The 18,087-nt window shown below is 60.8% G+C and overlaps 1 protein-coding gene across 1 annotated transcript; it reads left to right on the forward strand.

Moving 5' to 3' along the window:
• The first annotated feature begins 494 nt into the window (after positions 1-494).
• On the forward strand, positions 495-15,084 carry ZNF398 (zinc finger protein 398). Its single transcript, XM_056106752.1, has 6 exons — positions 495-551; positions 3,580-3,969; positions 11,240-11,363; positions 11,796-11,909; positions 13,214-13,327; positions 13,904-15,084. The coding sequence occupies exons 1-6, from the start codon at positions 528-530 to the stop codon at positions 15,082-15,084; spliced, it is 1,947 nt and encodes a 648-aa protein (XP_055962727.1). The 5' UTR covers positions 495-527.
• Positions 15,085-18,087: the final 3,003 nt, after the last annotated feature.

Below are 18,087 nucleotides of genomic sequence, written 5' to 3' on the forward strand. Positions count from 1 at the left end.
CCTGCTGCATCTTCCCTGCGCATCCCCTGGGTACCACAACCAGGCCCCGGGGCGTCTGCGCGTGCGCGTGGACCGCAGGTGGCCCCGCCCCGGCCCCAGGGCGCGCACAGGTGCCGCCTTTGCAGACGCCGCACGTGGGTTTCACCTTGGCGGGTGCTTCCCGGGTACTTACTTCCTCGAACCCAAGGCTCCCGAGGGCCCAGTCGCGCCCCGACTCTGCACCCGCCCCATTCCCATCCCCCCGCAAAGGGGTGGCCGTCTCCCCCATCCCCGAAAGGCGGGGAGGGAAACGCTCGCCCCGAGGGCGCGGCGGCAGTGGGCGCTGGGGCCGCCAGGGGGCGCGCTGGCGCGGCGGGGGGCTCCGCGGAGCCCGGGGCGCGTCTAGGCCGCGGCCGTTCGCAGGTGCCGCTCGGTGCCCACGAAGCGCCAGCTGCGAGGCCGCCGCGGAGCCCCCCGCGCCCCCGCCGCGCCCCCCAGGGCTCCCGACGGCCGCCGAAGAGCCGGGGGCCACCCCGCCGCGCAGCGCCATGGCCGAGGCGGCCCCCGCTCCGGTAAGCGGCGCCGACGGCTGCGGGCCCCCTCGGGAGGGCGAGGGACCCCCGAGCCCCTCCGGCATCCCGAGGGGGCGACCCCATCCCCGGGTGCAGCCCCTCCCCCCGGGCTGTAAGGGGCGCCCCGGGCCGAGGGAGGGAGGTGCAGGCTCGGGCGTTCGGGATGGGGGTGGCTGCACCCAGATCCCTCCTGCACCCAAGCTCCCTCCTGCACCCCAGCCCCCTGCTGCACCCCAGCCCCCTGCTGCACCCCAGACCCCTCCTGCACCGGGGCGCTGGGCTGACCGGGAGCCAAGCCCGGGGGCAGCCTGTTCAGTGGGTCGGGGACCACGGGAGCAGCAAGTGGGGAGAAGGAAAGGGGGCTGCAGGGTGGACCGTTGACCTGCGGGAGACCTGCGCACTGTGCGCGGAGCAACCCCTGGGCACTGCCTGAGTGTGTGGGGGATCCCCAAACAATCCGTTACAGATGGGGGGGGTCGTCTCTGGCGGCCCTGTCCCGTAGAAATAGAATGCAAGCCGCACTTCCCTTCTGTCACTTTTAAGCTTTCGCCTTGTCACTTTAAAAAGTTCAAAAAAAAGAAAAGAAAAGGAGAAAATAACTTTGCTGATCATGTGTTGAATTCCGTGCCTGCAAAAATATTCCCGCGGAGGGAGAGTACGGGGGGTTGGGCACTTAGCTTGCACGCAGCCAACCCGGGTTCAACACCCCCTCCCCATCCCATATGGTCCCCTGAGCACCGCCAGGAGTGGTCCCTGAGTGCAGAGCCAGGAGTCAGCCCTGAGCATCGCCAGCTGTCGCCCCTAAATCACAACAATGAAAAGACCAAAACCAAAACTACTCCCATGGGTAGTTCGTGTCAGTCAGTTGCTCGTGAGTTCCCGGCTTGCCCCAGGCCTTCGGGTGTCGGCCGCACTCGGCTTCTCTCTGGAGCAGTGGCACATCCCAAGTGCGTGTTCCCGGGGCTGGAGCAATAGCACAGTGGGGAGGGTGTTTGCCTTGCATGCGGCCAACCCGGGTTCGATTCCCAGCATCCCATATGGTCCCCGAGCATTGCCGGGGTAATTCCTGAGCGCAGAGCCAGTAGTAACCCCTGTGCATCGCCGGGTGTGACCCAAAAAGCAAAACAAAAAAACAAAACCAAGTGCGTGTTCTTGTTAGTGGTGTCCGGGTTGCACAGTCGAGGCCTGGCATCTGGAGAAACCCCAGGAGAGTGAACAGCTGGCCTGAAGCGGTGGCAGGGCCCAGCGTGCACCGTGGCCGGAGAGAGGGTTCTTTGAAGCCGGGGGTCTCCCAGCGGGGCAGTAAGGAAACAGGGCTGGGCCCCCCGAGGGGAAGGAGGCAGTTGAGATGGAGTCTAACTCACTCCGGGTTTCGCAGACGCACAAACCGAAGTCAGCCTTCCTGGGATCCCTGCATGAGGTGTTTTTGTTTGTTTTTTTTTTCTGCTTTTTGGGTCACACCTGGCAATGCACAGGGGTTACTCCTGGCTTTGTGCTCCAGGAATTACTCCTGGCGGTGCTCAGGGAACCATATGGGATGCTGGGAATCGAACCCAAGTCGGCTGCATGCAAGGCAAACACCCTACCCTTTGTCCTATCTCTCCAGCCCCTGAGGTGTTTTGGTTTTAAAAGAGCTTCTCCCTCAGGAATTGGAGCGTTGTTGGGCTCTATACAGCATCGTTCAGGGACAACTCCTGGCTCTGTGCTCAGGCGTGACCCCTGGTCATGCTGGGGTCAAGTATAGGTCAGCCACCAGAAAGCCGAGTGCCTTAAGTCCTGTACCATCTGGTCCAAGTGGTTCTCTCTTTTTTTTTTTTTTAAATCACCTCCAGTTGCTTGGGGGCCACACCTGGGGGTGCTGGGAGGCCCCTGAGTGCCATAGCTCACGCGTGGCCCCTAATCAGGCAGAGCCAGTGCTGGGGGCCAGAATCTCCACGCCTCCGGGTACTTCTCAACACCCACTCGTTTCAGATCGCCAGCTAGTGGCCGCTCTGTGTGGTGGAAAGGTGCGGTGACCCGTTGACAGTCGTGTGACTCCTGCATGTAGTGCTTATGGGGTGTCCCCGGGTGCTGAGAGCCGCGGGCTGGGAACTGACTCAGCTGGGAGGGAGACTCAAGGGAGGCAGAAAGAGGAGGCGGCGGGCGAGGCTGTCAGTGGGTGCAGTGGGTGACAGGCCGAGCCGTGAGAGCAGGGCCTGGAGGCTCCGTGGCCAACCTCCCGCTGGCTGGGGGACTTGCAGGTGGCCTTTTTGGTTGTGTAGCCCATGAGTGAGGCCAGCCTGCCGAGACCCCCTTTCTCCTGCCTGTACCTCATCTTAGTTCTGGAGGCCAGCAGGGGAATAAGCATTTTGGGTCACACCTGGTGATGCTCAGGGGTCACTCCTGGCTCTCCACTTAGGAATTACTCTTGGCGGTGCTCGGGGGACCATATGGGATGCTGGGAATCGAACCCCGGTCGGCAACATGCAAGGCAAACGCCCTACCCGCGGTGCTATCGCTCTGACCCCCAGCGGGGGAATAAACAAGTCTGCATTGCCTTTGTTGACGTTACAGCCCCCAAGTGTGTGGCAGTCGCTGTCACTTTCACATCCTCCAGATTCCAAGTCCCCAGCTGGCATGGTTGTGCGCGGGAGCGGCATGGCAGGAGCCGAGCCCAGTGGAAAGTGGCCACCAGGAGAGACGGCTGCTTGCTGGCACCTGCCGGGCCAGTTCTGGGTCCAGCTGCCCTTCTGGCCCGACCTGCCCCTGCCCAGAGCCCCCGACACTGTTCCCCACCCAGCCTGCCTCACCCTCCCCCGTGGCGGCACCCGGGCACCTGCCAGCACGCAGTGTCTTCTTTTTTCTTGTCTTGGGGCCCCCCTTGGCAATGCTCGGAGCTTCCTCCGGGGATCTGAGCTCAGAAGTCACTCCCGGTGGGACTCGGGAGACCGGGTGGGGTGCTGGGGTGCCAGGTGGGCACCCTGCCCCCCCGTCCCATCACTGCAGGCCCCACCGCATGGCATGTCTCAGCCCTTGTCTTTCCCGGCAGACCCCCGAGTGGGACTCTGAGTGTCTCTCGTCCCTGCTGCCGCTGCCCACGCCTCCGGCTGCCAGCGACGCCCACCTGCAGACCGCGGCCATCTCCCTGTGGACGGTGGTGGCCGCCGTGCAGGCCATCGAGAGGAAGGTGGAGGTGCACAGCCGGCGGCTCCTGCAGCTGGAGGGCCGCGCGGGCAGCGCCGAGAAGAAGCTGGCCGACTGCGAGAAGACGGCGGCCGAGCTGGGCCAGCAGCTGGAGGGCAAGTGGGCCGTGCTGGGCACGTTGCTGCAGGAGTACGGGCTGCTGCAGCGGCGCCTGGAGAACATGGAGAACCTGCTGCGGAACCGCAACTTCTGGGTCCTGCGGCTGCCGCCCGGCGTGAAAGGCGACACCCCCAAGGTAGGCCCAGGGCCAGGGGATGCTCAAGGCCGAGATGGGTCGGAGGCACCGTCCGGCCGCCTCACTTGGGCCAATGCCCCCCTGGTTTGGGGGCGCTTCTTGGGGTGGGTCACACAATGCCGGGCTGCCCTGTGTCTGCTCTGATGTCACTCCTGGGTCCCTCCTGGTAGGTGTCCAGAGACTGACCCTCTGTGGATGTCCCCTCGCATGCCCGAGGTGGCGCGTTCACTCCTGTTCTCTCTCTGTGGCCTCCCGGCTGGTGGTTCCGTGTTCAGTCGAGCACCCATGGGAAGTGGTTTGTTTCTGTTTGGGGGCCACCCCTGTCAGCGCTCAGGGATCACTCCTGGCACTGCTGTGGGGATCGGAGTCAAACTCAGGTGGGCACTGCTGGGCCCTGCCTGCCATGTGATCTCCCCTTTCCAGTCCCCCGCCGGACAACTTTCTCTCTTGTTCCTTCCTCCCCCCCAATCAGTGTAGTTTCTGAGTATAATAGAACCTCCCCTGCTTGAGGTCACGTTGTTCCTGACCCGAGAACACACAGTGACCCCCCCGGGCACGTGCTCTTGGCCACCTCAGCCGTGACAAGTGTCCTGTCCTGAGCATCTGACTTGAAAAACTGGCTTGGGCGGTCGGTGTTGGCAGTTGCTAGGCTGGAGCACTGGAAGGGGTGTCTGGAGTGGTGGAGAGAAGTGCTCGCGAGTACAGGCCAGTCAGGGGGAGAGAAGTGCTCGGGAGTACTGGCCAGTCGGACGGGAAGGCAGCGAAGCCAGGAGAGATGCAGGAGGTGGGAAGCCCAGGGTCCGGTGATGGGGTCCAGTTCCTGGGGGTTCCCGGGAGAGGAGCGCGTGAGGGCACAGAGGGTCACCGTGCCCGTGAGGAGAGGCCACGGAGGGGCCAGCACCTGGTGGGGGGGGGACCTCCGAGGGTCGATGCTCTCCAAGAGCTCTTTGGCTCATTCATGGTCAGAGTTCGCCAAGCGAACTGCAGCCACACAGGGAGTTCTGCCGGCCCGCTGGTCCCTGGCTCAGAGCTCACTGGACCTCGCTGCATGTCCAGAGCTTCTGTGAGACTTCTCCCGTGGGGCTCTCCCGAAACCAGCCCGAGAGGGACGGCCCGACCTCCCAGAAGACGCTCTCCTTGCTCCTGGGAATACGACGGCAGACTGATTCCCCCATGGCCTTTCCTGTTTAGGGGTTTGGTTGTTTGGTTGGTGTTTGTTTGGGGGGCCACCCCCGACGGTGCTCAGGGTTACTCCTGGGTCTGTGCTCGGGAATCACTCCTTCACTCCTGGTGGGCTCGGGGGACCAGGTAGGGAGCGTCAGAGATGGAACGGATGAGCCGCGTGCAAGGCGAGAGCAGGACATCTGTCCTATCTCTCTGGGCCCTTGTCTCTTCTTTTTTTCTTTTTGGGTCACACCTGGTGATGCTCAGGGGTTCCTCCTGGCTCTGCACTCAGGAATTACTCCTGGTGGTGCTCGGGGGACCATATAGGATGCTGGGACTCGAACCTGGGTCGGCCGCATGAAAGGCAATTGTCCCAGCCACAGTGCCATCGCTCCAGCCCACCCTTGCCCGTTCTTAATTGATTTATAGCGTTTCATTTGGAGAGAGGCAGGGCCCACTCCCAGGGATGCTGGGGGCTGCACCCAAGGCCTCCCCAGGGAAGCATGCACTCCATGCACTCCATGCAGGATAGGCCGCTCCTATCCTTTATATTTTCATTTTTCTGATTATGGTAAATATGGGCTGGAGCGATAGCACAGCGGTAGGGCGTTTGCCTTGCACGCGGCCAACATGGGCAACCCGAGTTCGATTCCTCTGCCCCTCTCGGAGAGCCCGGCAAGCTACCGAGAGTATCTCGCCCGCACGGCAGAGCCTGGCAAGCTCCCCGTGACGTAGTCGATATGCCAGACACAGTAACAACAAAGTCTCCAATGGAGACGTTACTGGGCCCGCTCGAGCAAATCAATGAACAACGGGAGGACAGTGAGAGAGAGTGATGGCAAATGCATAAGCAAGATAAGCCTCCCTTCCTAACAGTGATGTCTGGCGATGCTACGTGCCTGGTTGTCTGACTGCCCCCCACCGTCCCTCTCTCCAGAACTTTTGCATCATCCCAAACGGAGTCTGCCCATCTCTCTCCCGCCCCGACTCCAGGTACCCCCCCCCCAGGAGGCTCAGTAGGATTCATCTCTGCAACCCTCGGACCTCCCACAGCAGCGTCTTCTAGGCTCCCCGGGCTCGTAGCTCGTGTTAGAATTGCCCCCCGCCCCTTTGGTTTGGGCCACCCCAGCGGCTCTCAGGGCTTCCTCCTGCCTCTCTGCCTTCACGAATCATTCCTGGCAGTGCTGGGGACCCTGTGGGATGCCGGGGGTGAACCCAGGTCAGCCGTGTGCGAAGCAAGCGTCCCACCCACTGTACTATCATTCTGGCCCCCACTTCTTTCCTTTTTAGGGCTAAATAGTCTATTAACAGGTGGATAATCTGTTAATCCATTTTTCTCTGTCACTGTCACTCTCCTCCCTTTGTTCATTGATTTGTTCAAACGGGCTGGAGCAATAGCACAGCGGGTAGGGCGTTTGCCTCGTATGTGGCCGACCCGGCCGACCCGGGTTCGATTCCTCCGCCCCTCTCAGAGAGCCCGGCAAGCCACCGAGAGTATCTCGCCCGCACGGCAAAGCCTAGCAAGCTCCCCGTGACGTATTTGATATGCCAACACAGTAACAAGTGTCACAATGGAGACGTTAACTATTTTTCTCTAGATTAATTTGTTTTGGGAGGAGTTTGGACCACATGACCTGTGCTCAGGGTTCATTTCTGGTATTCAGAGAGGGATCCCGGGGATTGAACCTGGTTGTCCACATGCACGGCAAGAGCCTTAACCCCTGTGCTAGCTCTCTGTGGACTTCTCCAGATCTTTCGGTTTCTGACTCACACCCGTGTTGCTCAAGGCTGGCTGCTGGCTCTGTGCTCAGGGATCACTCTTGGTCACTCCTGGTACTTGAGGGTCACTTCTGGTCCTTGGAGATCACTCCTGGTCCTTGGAGATCACTGCTCTGGGGACCATATGCCTGGACAGGGGCCAAACATGGGTTGGCCACGTGCAAGACAAATGGACTATCTCTCCAGCCCACTCTCCAGATTTTAGAGGTTGTTTCATTACATCAAATGCTGTCGATGGAAGATTTCATACGAAACCATAGTGTGCTTGTAAGGATTCTTCTTCCCTTCTTGTACACTTTGTTTTTTTTTTTTTTTTGGGGGGGGGTGACTTTACTCCTGGCTGTGAGCTGAGGAGTCACGTCTGGGGTGCTCAGGGGGACCATACCTGGTGCGGGGGAGCAAACCGGGGTCCGACACACACAGGAAAAGCCTCCACCACTGGGCTGCCTCTCGCCCTGCACTTGGGGACTCTTGTCTTTGTCACTGGCTTTTCCTTCCTATTTCCACCTTGGGTTTATTTTATACGCGGCGAAGGGCCTGAGGACAGTAAGGAGCAGGACACTTGGCTTGCGTGCGGCCAGCCTGGGTGGGACCCTTGGACCACAGATGGTCCCTGAGCCTGCCAGGCGTGATCCCTGGGCTCTCGGTGACACACACGGTGTGGATGGGACCCGGGGTCTCACACCTCCCTGCAGGGCGCATTGCGGGAGCTCAGCTTTCTGGCCTTAGCCTTGCTGTCTCTGGGTGTGCTGTCTGGCAAATGACGGGTTATTGTCTTTGCTTCTTTACTTTTCCTTCCTGTTTCCTACCTTTTTAGTGAGAGTTCATGACCTTCCAGCATTCCTATTTTTTTTCTTTTTTGCTTTTATTTATTTGTTTATTTATTTTTTGGGGTCACACCCAGCGGTGCACAGCAGTTACTCCTGCCTCTGCACACAGGAATTACTCCTGGCGGTGCTCAGGGGACCATATGGGATGCTGGGAATCGAACCCGGGTCGGCCACATGCAAGGCAAACGTCCTACCTGCTGTACTGAGGGAGCCGGCCTGAGGGTCCGTGCTGAAATAATGTCTTCATGGAGTTGGCAGCTACCGGGGTTTCTCTGTGAACACGGATTCAAGGTCTTTGTTGTTCTCCAGAATCGTTGTTAATGTTCCCTTGGAATTGTCAGCGTTTTTGTCTGTGTTTTAAATAATCCTCAGTGGTTGTTATTGGTTAGCAAAGGATCCTCGGTTAATGGATTACTCACAGAAGCCGAGGTGTTTCGGTTTTCTTGTTCATTTGTTTTTGGGCCACACCCGGTGATGCTCAGGAGTTACTGCTGGCTCTACACTCCAGAATGGCTCCTGGGGTGCTCAGGGGACCCGATGGGGTGTCGGGGACCAGACTCAGCTCAAGGCAGATGCCCTTCCCCCCGCTGTCGCTTCGGCCCGGGAAGCCGGGACGCTCTCTGGCGTGAACTAGCTGTGTTCTCTTAGGCAAGGGAGGTCCCCGTCAGCCAGAGAACTTTCTAGGGCAGGAGCACCCTCTCCCTGGCCTCCCTGTGGCTGCCGAAGTGGCCTTCCGGTCAGCTGCCCTGGCGAGGGGCCAGCGGGCAGCCCTGGCAGCGGCCACGCCCGAGCAGAGAAGCGCTTGGGTGCCCGTCTCCCCAGCACACCGTGACGCCTGCCCGAGGTGCCTCTGTGCTGGGGGCAGAGGGCAAGTTTCAGGGACGGGCCTTGAGACCCCTGGCAGTGCCCAGCTTTTCAGCGGCTCTGACCAGGCAGGCACTTGCCTGGCATGGTGGGCCCTGGGGTCCAGCCAGTGCCACACGCCCGCCACCCCGGCACCACCGGGAGGGGCCCAGGTGCCCAGAGCGCTGCCAAGTGTGGTCCCACAGCTGACAACCACACACACACACACGCACACACACACACACACACCCCAAACTCTCACCTCTCACCATTCTTTGTACTGTTTAAAATACAGCACCAGCATCGTTTCAGAAATTACTTCCCTTACAATTGTCTCAGGTTCGATTCCTCTGCCCCTCTCGGAGAGCCCGGCAAGCTACAGAGAGTATCTCGCCAGCACAGCAAAGTCTGGCAAGTTACCCATGACGTATTCAATATGCCAAATACAGTAACAACAATTCTTAAAATGGAGATGTTACTGGGCCCGCTCGAGCAAATCGATGAACAATGGGAGGACAGTGCTACAGTTATCTAACTCATTTCTCTTTAAAACTCATGGGAATTTGGTTCTTTATCTTTCTAACTAGGGTGGTGACATCATTAAAAATTAGATTTAGGGGCTGGAGCGATAGCACAGCAGGGAGGGCGTTTGCCTTGCATGCGGCCAACCTGAGTTCGGTTCCCAGCATCCCATATGGTCCCCCCAGCACCGCCAGGAATAATTTCTGAGTGCATGAGCCAGGAGTAATCCCTGTGCATTGCTGGGTGAGACCCAAAAAGAAAAAAAAATCAGATTTATCTGGGGCCAGAGCAGTAGTACAGCAGGTAGGGCACTTGCCTTGCATGTGGCTGACCTCGGTTCAGTCCCTGGCATCCCATTGGTTCCCTGGGCACCACCAAATGTGGCCCAAACACCCCCAAAACAACAATTACAACAACAACAAAAATCTATACTTTCCCTTCGCCCAGTTAGGGGCTAAGTGGGATGTAACGGTGAGTGATTTGTGGTTCTGGACCCTGATCAACAAAATTTTTCCTGGGGGAAGAAAACGTGACACAGAGGAAACAGGTGGCACACGCCGGGCTGGAGCTGACCACAGTGGGCAAGTGCCTCCCGGAGCCTGGGCCGTGCATCCAGCCCTGCCCCCATTGGCTCCCTCTCGGTGGGCAATGCCAGCACTTAACCACTTTGTGTAAGAGTAAAAGTGCCAGGGTGCCAACGAGCTGGTGTGGGGGGGGGGGAGGAGCTTACCTTGTATCTGGCTGAGTCACTTCAATTTTCGGCACCACATATGGTCCCCCGGCATCACCAGGAGGGACCCCTGAGCGCCAATGGGTGCGGCCCAAAATACTAAAACTCTAGGGGCCAGAGTGATAGTGCAGCATGGAGGGCATTTGTCTTGCACGCGGCCAACCTGGGTTCGATCCCTGACATCCCATATGGTCTCTTGAGCACTGCCAGGAGTGATTCCTGAGTGCAGAGCCAGGAGGAACCCCTGAGCATCACCGGCTGTGACCAAACAAAAAAATAAATAAATAAAAGACCTGCAAAGGAGCCAGAGAGAGAGTATAAGGGTTAAGGCTCGTGCCTTGCGTACGGCCGACCCCCGGCCTGTCCCTGGCACCACACGGTTCTCTGGGTGTCACTGGTAGTGATCGGGTCCCCTGATGCGTTCAGGATCAATATATGTTCCCCTAGCTGGTGGGCAGAAGAACGGGTTACAGGCTGGTGGCTGGCAGCATTTTTATTGAAATCAGACAGGGTTTACGTAGGAAAAATATAAGGGTGGGGGGACAGGGATTAACATGGGGTTGGTCGAATATAAGTATAAACGTGGATTTGGTTCAATCTAAATATAAACTGGATTTCGTTGAACATAAAAAGATATGAAGTGGGGCTGGAGTAACAGCACAGCGGGTAGGGCATTCGCCTTGCATGCGGCAACCTCTGGGTTCAATTCCCAGCATCCCATAGGGTCCCCCGAGCACCACCAGGAGTAATTTCTGAGTGCAGAGCCAGGAGTAAACCCTGTGCATTGCTGGGTGTGACCCAAAAAGCAATAAATAAATAAATAAAAAGAGATAAAGTGCTTTCTTCAGGGCAGGTCCTTCTGGGAGACCCGCCCAGGGGTGCCACTCCATCTTGGGGGCTCCGGCGTTCTGGACTCTGGCCCCAACATTTGAGTATCACCTTGTACAGCCCTGGACACCCCCATGCACCATGGAGACCTCAGCATCACCAGATGCCCGGGTCGCTCCCGGCAGCACCACGGCCTCGGCCCGAGCACTGAACCTCTGGTCCAGTAGGTGGGAACACCCCGAGTTCTGGTTGGGGGGGCCCTACCACGCCCCTCGTCCCCGGGACTGAAGCTACAGAGCGCCACTAGGTGGGGCGAGGAGTGATGAGCGCAGTTTTTCTCAACAGGCTCTTCTAGAACCATCCGGGCCCCTCCAGTTCTCTCATTTGTCTGTTTGAATGGTCCCTGCCTGGTGTGTGTGGCCTGGACCGCCGGCGCCTTCCCGACGCCCACCTTCTTTCCCCTGCAAAAGGCAGCCGGAGGTCGGTTGGTGGGACGCGTTCTCACTGCTTCTGGGGGTCCCGCCGTCGTCCTCGTGACCCGGGAGCACTGACCCCGGGGCCTTTGTGATTCCAGGTGCCGGTGACGTTCGACGACATCTCCATCTGCTTCTCCACGCCGGAGTGGGAAAAACTGGAGGAGTGGCAGAAGGAGCACTACAGGAGCATGAAGGGCACCTCTGAGCCGCCGGCGCCCACAGGTGAGACCCGGGGGCCCCTCCCCACACGGCTGGCCCCTCCCGGCGTGCAGGGCTGATGCAAGAGGGGAGACGAGGTCTCTAAGAGCGTTCCTCCACCTTTGGCCCACAGGCTGTCCTGGGTGGGGGGCCACAGGTGAAAATCGTCGTGGAAGTGGGGGGCACAGCGTGAGACTCGGGGGCCGGGTGGGGGGCTTGGGAAGGAGCCGCAGGACTGAGAGCAGACTACGGGGGCCCGAGTGATGGTCTGGCTGCGGCTCGATTTGGTCCCCGACACCCCAGAGCATTCCCCAAGCGCCACCAGGAGTAATCGATGAGCACTGGTTGTGGCTCCGAAAAGTAGCACGGCTCTAGGTCCAGCCCGGGGACCCCCTGGCACAGACTGCTCATCCCCTGGGGCCTCCCGGCTCACAGCCCTCTCCCGTTCCCTCCTAGATTACGCCATGAACCCGCCGGATGTCCTGTCTCAGATGCAGCCTGAGGGAGAACACAGGACGGAGGCCCCGGCGGGCCCCGAGGGAGCTGAGATCCCAGCCCAGCCCACAGAAGGTGCGTGCAGCCGCTGGGCTGGGGGTCACCGTCTTTAACAGGAGTGGGTGCTCTGGGGGTGCCCCAAAGGGGACCGGGGAGCCAGGTCCCTCACAGCTGCCCTTGTCCCAGGGCCAGTGCACGGGCTCTCAGGATTCCCTGGGCAGTGCGGGAAAGGCAGACCTCTCTCTGCCTCTCCTCGGTGCTCAGAAAACCACCCACAGTTTTTGTTCTTTGCTGGACAGAAAGATTGTAGGAGGTTCGACCTGCAGGGTCCGGAGTGATGGCACAGCGGGTAGGGCACTTGCTCTGCGCCCAGGAATTACTCCTGGTGGTGCTCAGGGGACCATACGGGTGCTGGGGATCGAACCCTGCCTGGCCGCATGCCCCAGAAATCGATTTCTTTGCCTTTTTATTGATTTGCGAGAAGGGACTCGTCCTCCCTGTGGTGCTGACTCTCAGGAGTAACCCCTGGCAGTGCTCAGGGACCATTTGAAGTGTCGGGGACCGGATCAAGGTGAGCCGCCTGCCAGGTGAGCCCCTTCATTCCTGGGCTCGATCTCTGGTACCATTTTAAAGCAAAAAAGATGGTTTTTTTGTTTGTTTGTTTGTTTTTGGATCACACCTGGTGATGCACAGGGGTTACTCCTGGCTCTGCACTCAGGAATCACTCCTTGCAGTGCTCGGGGGACCCTATGGGATGCTGGGAATCGAACCCAGGTCGACCACATGCAAGGCAAACGCCCTACCTACTTTGCTATCACTCCAGCCCCAAAAAAGGGTGTATTTTAAAGCAAACCTTCAGAAGTACTGTAAATATTACTTTCATCGTCACTGTCACTGTCCTCCCGTTGTTCATCGATTTGTTCGAGTGGGCCCAGTAACGTCTCCATTGGAGACTTTGTTGTTACTGTGTCTGGCATATCGAATACGCCACGGGGAGCTTGCCAGGCTCTGCCGTGCGGGCGAGATACTCTCGGTAGCTTGCCGGGCTCTCCGAGAGGGGCGGAGGGATCGAACTCGGGTCGGCCGTGTTGGCTGCGTGCAAGGCAAATGCCCTACCGCTTTATTGGCTCTTTTGGAGATTTCCTGCAATTGTGATTTGTTTTTAAATGGGTTCACTCAGATAGTTAGGCTGCGTGTAACATGTCAAACTCCATGGTTGGTTTCTCTTGGCCAGTTCCACCAGATGCCAAATGTCATTTTTCAAACTTAGTTTCGTTTCGGCTGGAGATGACTATTCAGCATCGTGTTGGGCAAGCCACTGGGGTTATTTCTACTCTCAGATACAGACTCTGAACCCCTTTCCCTTCCCCTGGAAACAGAACCCGGCATCTCCACGTCAGACATTCTGTCCTGGATTAAACAAGAGGAAGAGCCTCCGGCCGGGGCCCCTCCAGAGCCTCCAGAGAGTGACATCTACAAAGGCACCTTCGCTGGTGAGTGGAAGAGAACTGTGAGAGAACCCTGAGCCCCCCACCCCCGCCTTGCCACAATAGGGACCACTAACCCTAGAAAGTTGGTTTGTGGGGCTGGAGCGATAGCACAGCGGGGAGGGCATTTGCCTTGTACGCAGCCAACCCGAGTTCGATTCCCAGCATCCTATAGTGTCCCCCCGAGCACTGCCAGGAGTAATTCCTGAGTGAAGAGCCAGGAGTAAGCCCTGAGCACCACCAGGTGTGACCCAAAAAGAAAAAAAAAAAGTCGGTTTGCATGGCCCAGTGGCGTGAGGCAGTCTCGCCTGCGTGGACCTGGCCCTGCAGTGCCGAGTGAGCAGAGGACAGCGCGGGCAGGAGTAGTGGACAGGCCGGGGTGGGCTCAGCGCTGGGTGGTGGTGACAGAGGAAGAGAGGAAGAGAGCCTGTCCGGGCACAGGGCCCAGGCCTCTGTCCACATGCTGCCGTGGGCAAGTCCAGCAGGGGGGCCCTGGGTCCCTGGCCACGCCCTGCGCCCCCCGCCCCCCGCCAAGAGCCAGTCGGGCGGGCACCGCAGGGCTGACGGTGTCCTTTGTTGCAGACGGAGAGCTGGTCATCAAATCCGAAGGCCTGGTCAGGCCCTCCCTGTGCCCGGAGGGTCCCGCCACCTTCTCGTCCCCGCCCGACCCCGCGGCCGCCAAGGACGCCTTCCCGGATGTGGCTTTCAAAAGCCCGCAGCCTGCGCCCATGGTCCCGTTCGGAACCCCGGCCCCGGCGCTGGCCGAGGCCCCCGAGGGCCAGGTGACCTTCACCCAGCTGGGCAGCGCCTACCCGCTCCCGGCGCCGGCCGCCGAGCCCGTGTTCTCGTGCCCGCGCTGCGGCAAGGGCCTGAGCCAGGACACGCTGCTGAGCCACCAGTGCGGCCCCCTGGCCGGGCCGGCCCTGCCCTGCGCCCAGTGCCCCAAGCACTTCCCCCCGCTGCCGCCGCCCCCGCCACCGCCGGCCACGGGCCCCGCGCCCCCGGCGCCCCCGGCGCCCCCGACCTGCCCGCACTGCGCCCGGACCTTCACGCACCCGTCGCGCCTGACCTACCACCTGCGCGTGCACAGCAGCGCCGAGCGCCCCTTCCCCTGCCCCGACTGCCCCAAGCGCTTCGCCGACCCCGCGCGCCTGGCCGGCCACCGGCGCGCGCACGCCAGCGAGCGCCCCTTCCGCTGCCCGCAGTGCGGCCGCAGCTTCAGCCTCAAGCTCAGCCTCCTGCTGCACCAGCGCGGCCACGCGCACGAGCGGCCCTTCTCCTGCCCGCAGTGCGGCATCGACTTCCACGGCCACTCGGCGCTCATCCGCCACCAGATGATCCACACGGGCGAGCGGCCCTACCCGTGCCCGGACTGCAGCAAGAGCTTCATGCGCAAGGAGCACCTGCTCAACCACCGGCGCCTGCACACGGGCGAGCGGCCCTACCCCTGCGCGCACTGCGGCAAGAGCTTCATCCGCAAGCATCACCTGCTCAAGCACCTGCGCACCCACACGGGCGAGCGGCCCTACACCTGCGCGCCCTGCGGCAAGCGCTTCCGCTACAAGCAGACGCTCAAGGACCACCTGCGCGCCGGCTGCGGCGGCGGCAGTGGCGGCGGGGACGGCCAGCCTGCTGGGCAGCTGCCCGACCCGCCGGGGCCGCCGCTCCTGGCCGGCCTCGAGACCTCCGGGCTGGGGGGCAGCGCTGCGGGCCTGGAGGCCGGCCCCTGGTACGGGGACGGGAGCGCAGGGGGCGCCGTGTAGCTGCCCCGGCGTGTCGGAGAGGACCCTGGCTCACGGCCCGGCGCCCGTCCCCAGGGGCGACTGGGCGGCGCATCCCCTGCCCTCACTGGACCAGCCGTGCCCCAGCCTGGTACGTCTCCGCCTCGGCAGCACACCCCAGTTCTGAACCCGGGAGAGCTTTGGAAGGTGCCCACACGCGCATCTCTCCGCGGTGGCTGCCCACGCGAGGTCGCCCCTCCCCGCCCCCTGCGCACGGTTCATCCCAGCCCCGGGAGGAGGGGGGAGCCCCGGAGAAGGACCCCAGCCGTCAGCCTGGCAAGGCAGGGACGGCTGAGGGCTGCTCAGGGATTCCTGGGGTTGACGGAGCAAGCAGCCGGCTGCCTCAGGCCCCGTTCCTGCCCCCCTGCCCTGCCCTGGCCTCCCAGGGGGGCATCCGTCTGCAGACACCTGAAGGACCACCTGCTCCCAGGCCCTGACTCCAAACTGACTGGGTTCCCTCGGCCAGTTCTCACGTTGGGGACGGGCGCTCGGAGTCTCAGGCTCCTTGAGGAACGTCAGTCCTGACTCATAGGCTCTGGGGCTGCTGGCACCCTAGGGGTCAGGCCCTGGAGTAGAACCCAGAGCCGGGGAGGCCACTTCCTGCTGCATTTCGGCTCAGGTCCCATCTCCCCCCAGCCGGGCCACCTGTCTCCAGCCCCTGTGTAAGGGTCCCACCGGCCCATTCCCAAGACCTCTGCCTCCGGGTTCTCATTCCGGGCAGCTGGGAGTGAGGCGGCTTCCCACAGCCTCCAAGGCCATGCACACCCAGGCTTGCCGGCAATCACCGAGCACTGAGCACCTCTCCCTGACCTTGGCTGCTGTGTTGTCCTGAGCGCCAGACCTCGGCCACTCGTGTCCCTTATGTGGGTCCTTCAGACCCAGGCGCCATGGAGCAGGGCGTGTTCCCTCCGTGGCTTTGCAGTGGGGCAAAGTTCTTTTGTCTTTACAAATCTCAAATTCTCATCTGCGACACGAGGCCTTGAAAGGAAAAATCCGGAGCCTAGTGAAATAAAGTATTTAAGGAACTCGTGCTGCATTCCTTCTGAAATCCTCTCTCTGGCACCTGTCCAGCCAGGGCTGAACCCGCCAGGAGAGCCCCAGCAGACAACAGTCTTGCTAACGCTTGACCAGGACAATCGGGTGTGTTTGTGTTACCCTTGCTCTGTGCCTGAGGTGGGAGACGAGGATGCAGAATCCCCGAGAGGGGCTCAAGAAGCTGCCTCTTCCCCGCAAAGGTGCTTTGGGTTTTGATTTTAGGGGGGGCCCGGGGCTTACTGGCCTCCGCTCCGGGCAGGCTCGGGGGCCACATGTGGTGCTGGGGACAGGCTTGCACCCCTGAGCTGCGGGGATTCCTTGAGCTGCAGCGGGGGACTCATTTCCCCTCCATGCCCGCTCCCACCTTGGTGGTCCCTGCCATCCACGGACTCGGTGGCAAAGTGCGTTACCCTAAGTTGCCACAGTTCCTGCCAGGCCCTGCCCCAGCGGCGGCCCTGCAGGGGGACCCATGTCTAAAGTCTCCGCTCGCCGGCATGCACCGGTCACAGTCCAGGTCCCAAGGGAGACCAAAGGTCCAGTGTGAGACCTTGTCTGCTATTACTGCTCACGGACAGGGTGACGGGGGACCTCAGCCTGGAGCAAGCCCAGCCATGGCCCAGCCCCCAACACACCGGGACTAAGCGCCCTAGCTCAGCGGGGCCCGCGGCTTGGAGCGACGCGGGCATTCTGGGACTCCCAAAACCAGGCCCGCCTACACTTAGCCCTGAGTGTAAAGGTTTGCGTTTCCACCTCTCTCAGGAGAAGGGAATCTAAAAACATGAGTCTTGAGACTAGGGAGGTGGGACAGAGACTACCTTCCCCAGTTGGCCTGGGCCGAGCTGCGGCCAGGGCCTGCCCATGAAGGGATCTTTGAGGCAGGCATGAGGCTGGTCTAGGGAAGCTCGAGTTCGTCTGCACGCTGAGGCTGCAGTGCCCGTTGGCCAAGACGTGGAGTTTGAGATGGCTGCGGATGGATCCGCTGCCCCCTGCAGGACCTGGGTGGGGGCAGCAGGGCCCACTCCTGGGCACCCGGGCACCCGTGTGAGGAGAGCTGGGGAGTGGAGGGAGGCAGGGGGCCTGGTCAGGATAGACGAAGGCGTCCTCCGTGTTCACTGCACACTGGGAGGAAGCACGCGTGCATCTGGGCACCTCTCGCTCAGCCAGGCCCCGCCAGGGACCAGGCCCGCTCCAGAATGGGCAAACGCGGAGGAATCCTAAGAGGAGGGCATGTCGCTTGCCTTGCGCAAAACCGACCCGAGTGTGATCCCTGGCATCCCGTATGGTCCCCTGAGCCAGGAGCAAGCCCTGAGCACTGCCAGGTGTGCCCCCCCCCAACCTGCAAAGAGAGAATGGAAGGCTGACCATATGTCTCGGACCAGCACCGCAGAAGACCTCTGGATACTACCTGTTTGGTTTTAGAGAGACCCAAAGCTGGGCTTGGGGAAGAGGGAGAGGCTGAGAGACAGCTGAGGGGCTGAGCCAAGAGCTTAGAGCAGAAAGGGAAACCTCCCCTATGCCTGGTCCTGCCTGTGGGCTCCAGGGAGGGGCCGGGGCTACCAGTTCCCAGGGTGACCAGAGATGCCCCTGATGGACAGAGTATTAGATGACTTACTCTCTCCTGTTGATCGTTTGATGGCCACGACTGGGCTGGGCTGTCCACTAGCAACAAGCAACGTTTCGTCTCACTATCTTCATTCTTTGAGCAGAGTTCCAGGGGCCACTGGGCTGCTCTGGGGGGCGTCCTTAGAGGGATTGGATGCCCAGGCCTTTTCTGACCAGGGCCAGATCCGCTGACTTCCTGGGGACCAGCAAATGTTCCCTGTCTCAGAAAAAGCTTTGTTGAGAAGAAGAAGGAGGAGAAGGAGAAGGAGAAAAAGAGAAAAGGCCGTGAGTTCCTTCCTATTGCTTCCTGCTAGGATGCTAGCCCTGAGCAGGGCACACGCTTCTGTC

Source organism: Sorex fumeus, unplaced genomic scaffold (genome assembly GCF_029834395.1).
Source record: "Sorex fumeus unplaced genomic scaffold, SorFum_2.1 ptg000143l, whole genome shotgun sequence".
Taxonomy (NCBI): Eukaryota; Metazoa; Chordata; class Mammalia; order Eulipotyphla; family Soricidae; genus Sorex; species Sorex fumeus.

What these genes read in the sequence shown, in the direction of transcription:
- ZNF398 (XM_056106752.1), top strand. Translation starts at nt 528, where the DNA reads ATGGCCGAGGCGGCCCCCGCTCCG. An exon ending in TGAGCCGCCGGCGCCCACAG is followed by an intron (nt 11,364 to 11,795) that starts GTGAGACCCGGG and finishes GTTCCCTCCTAG; the next exon opens with ATTACGCCATGAACCCGCCG. An exon ending in CCCAGCCCAGCCCACAGAAG is followed by an intron (nt 11,910 to 13,213) that starts GTGCGTGCAGCC and finishes CCCTGGAAACAG; the next exon opens with AACCCGGCATCTCCACGTCA.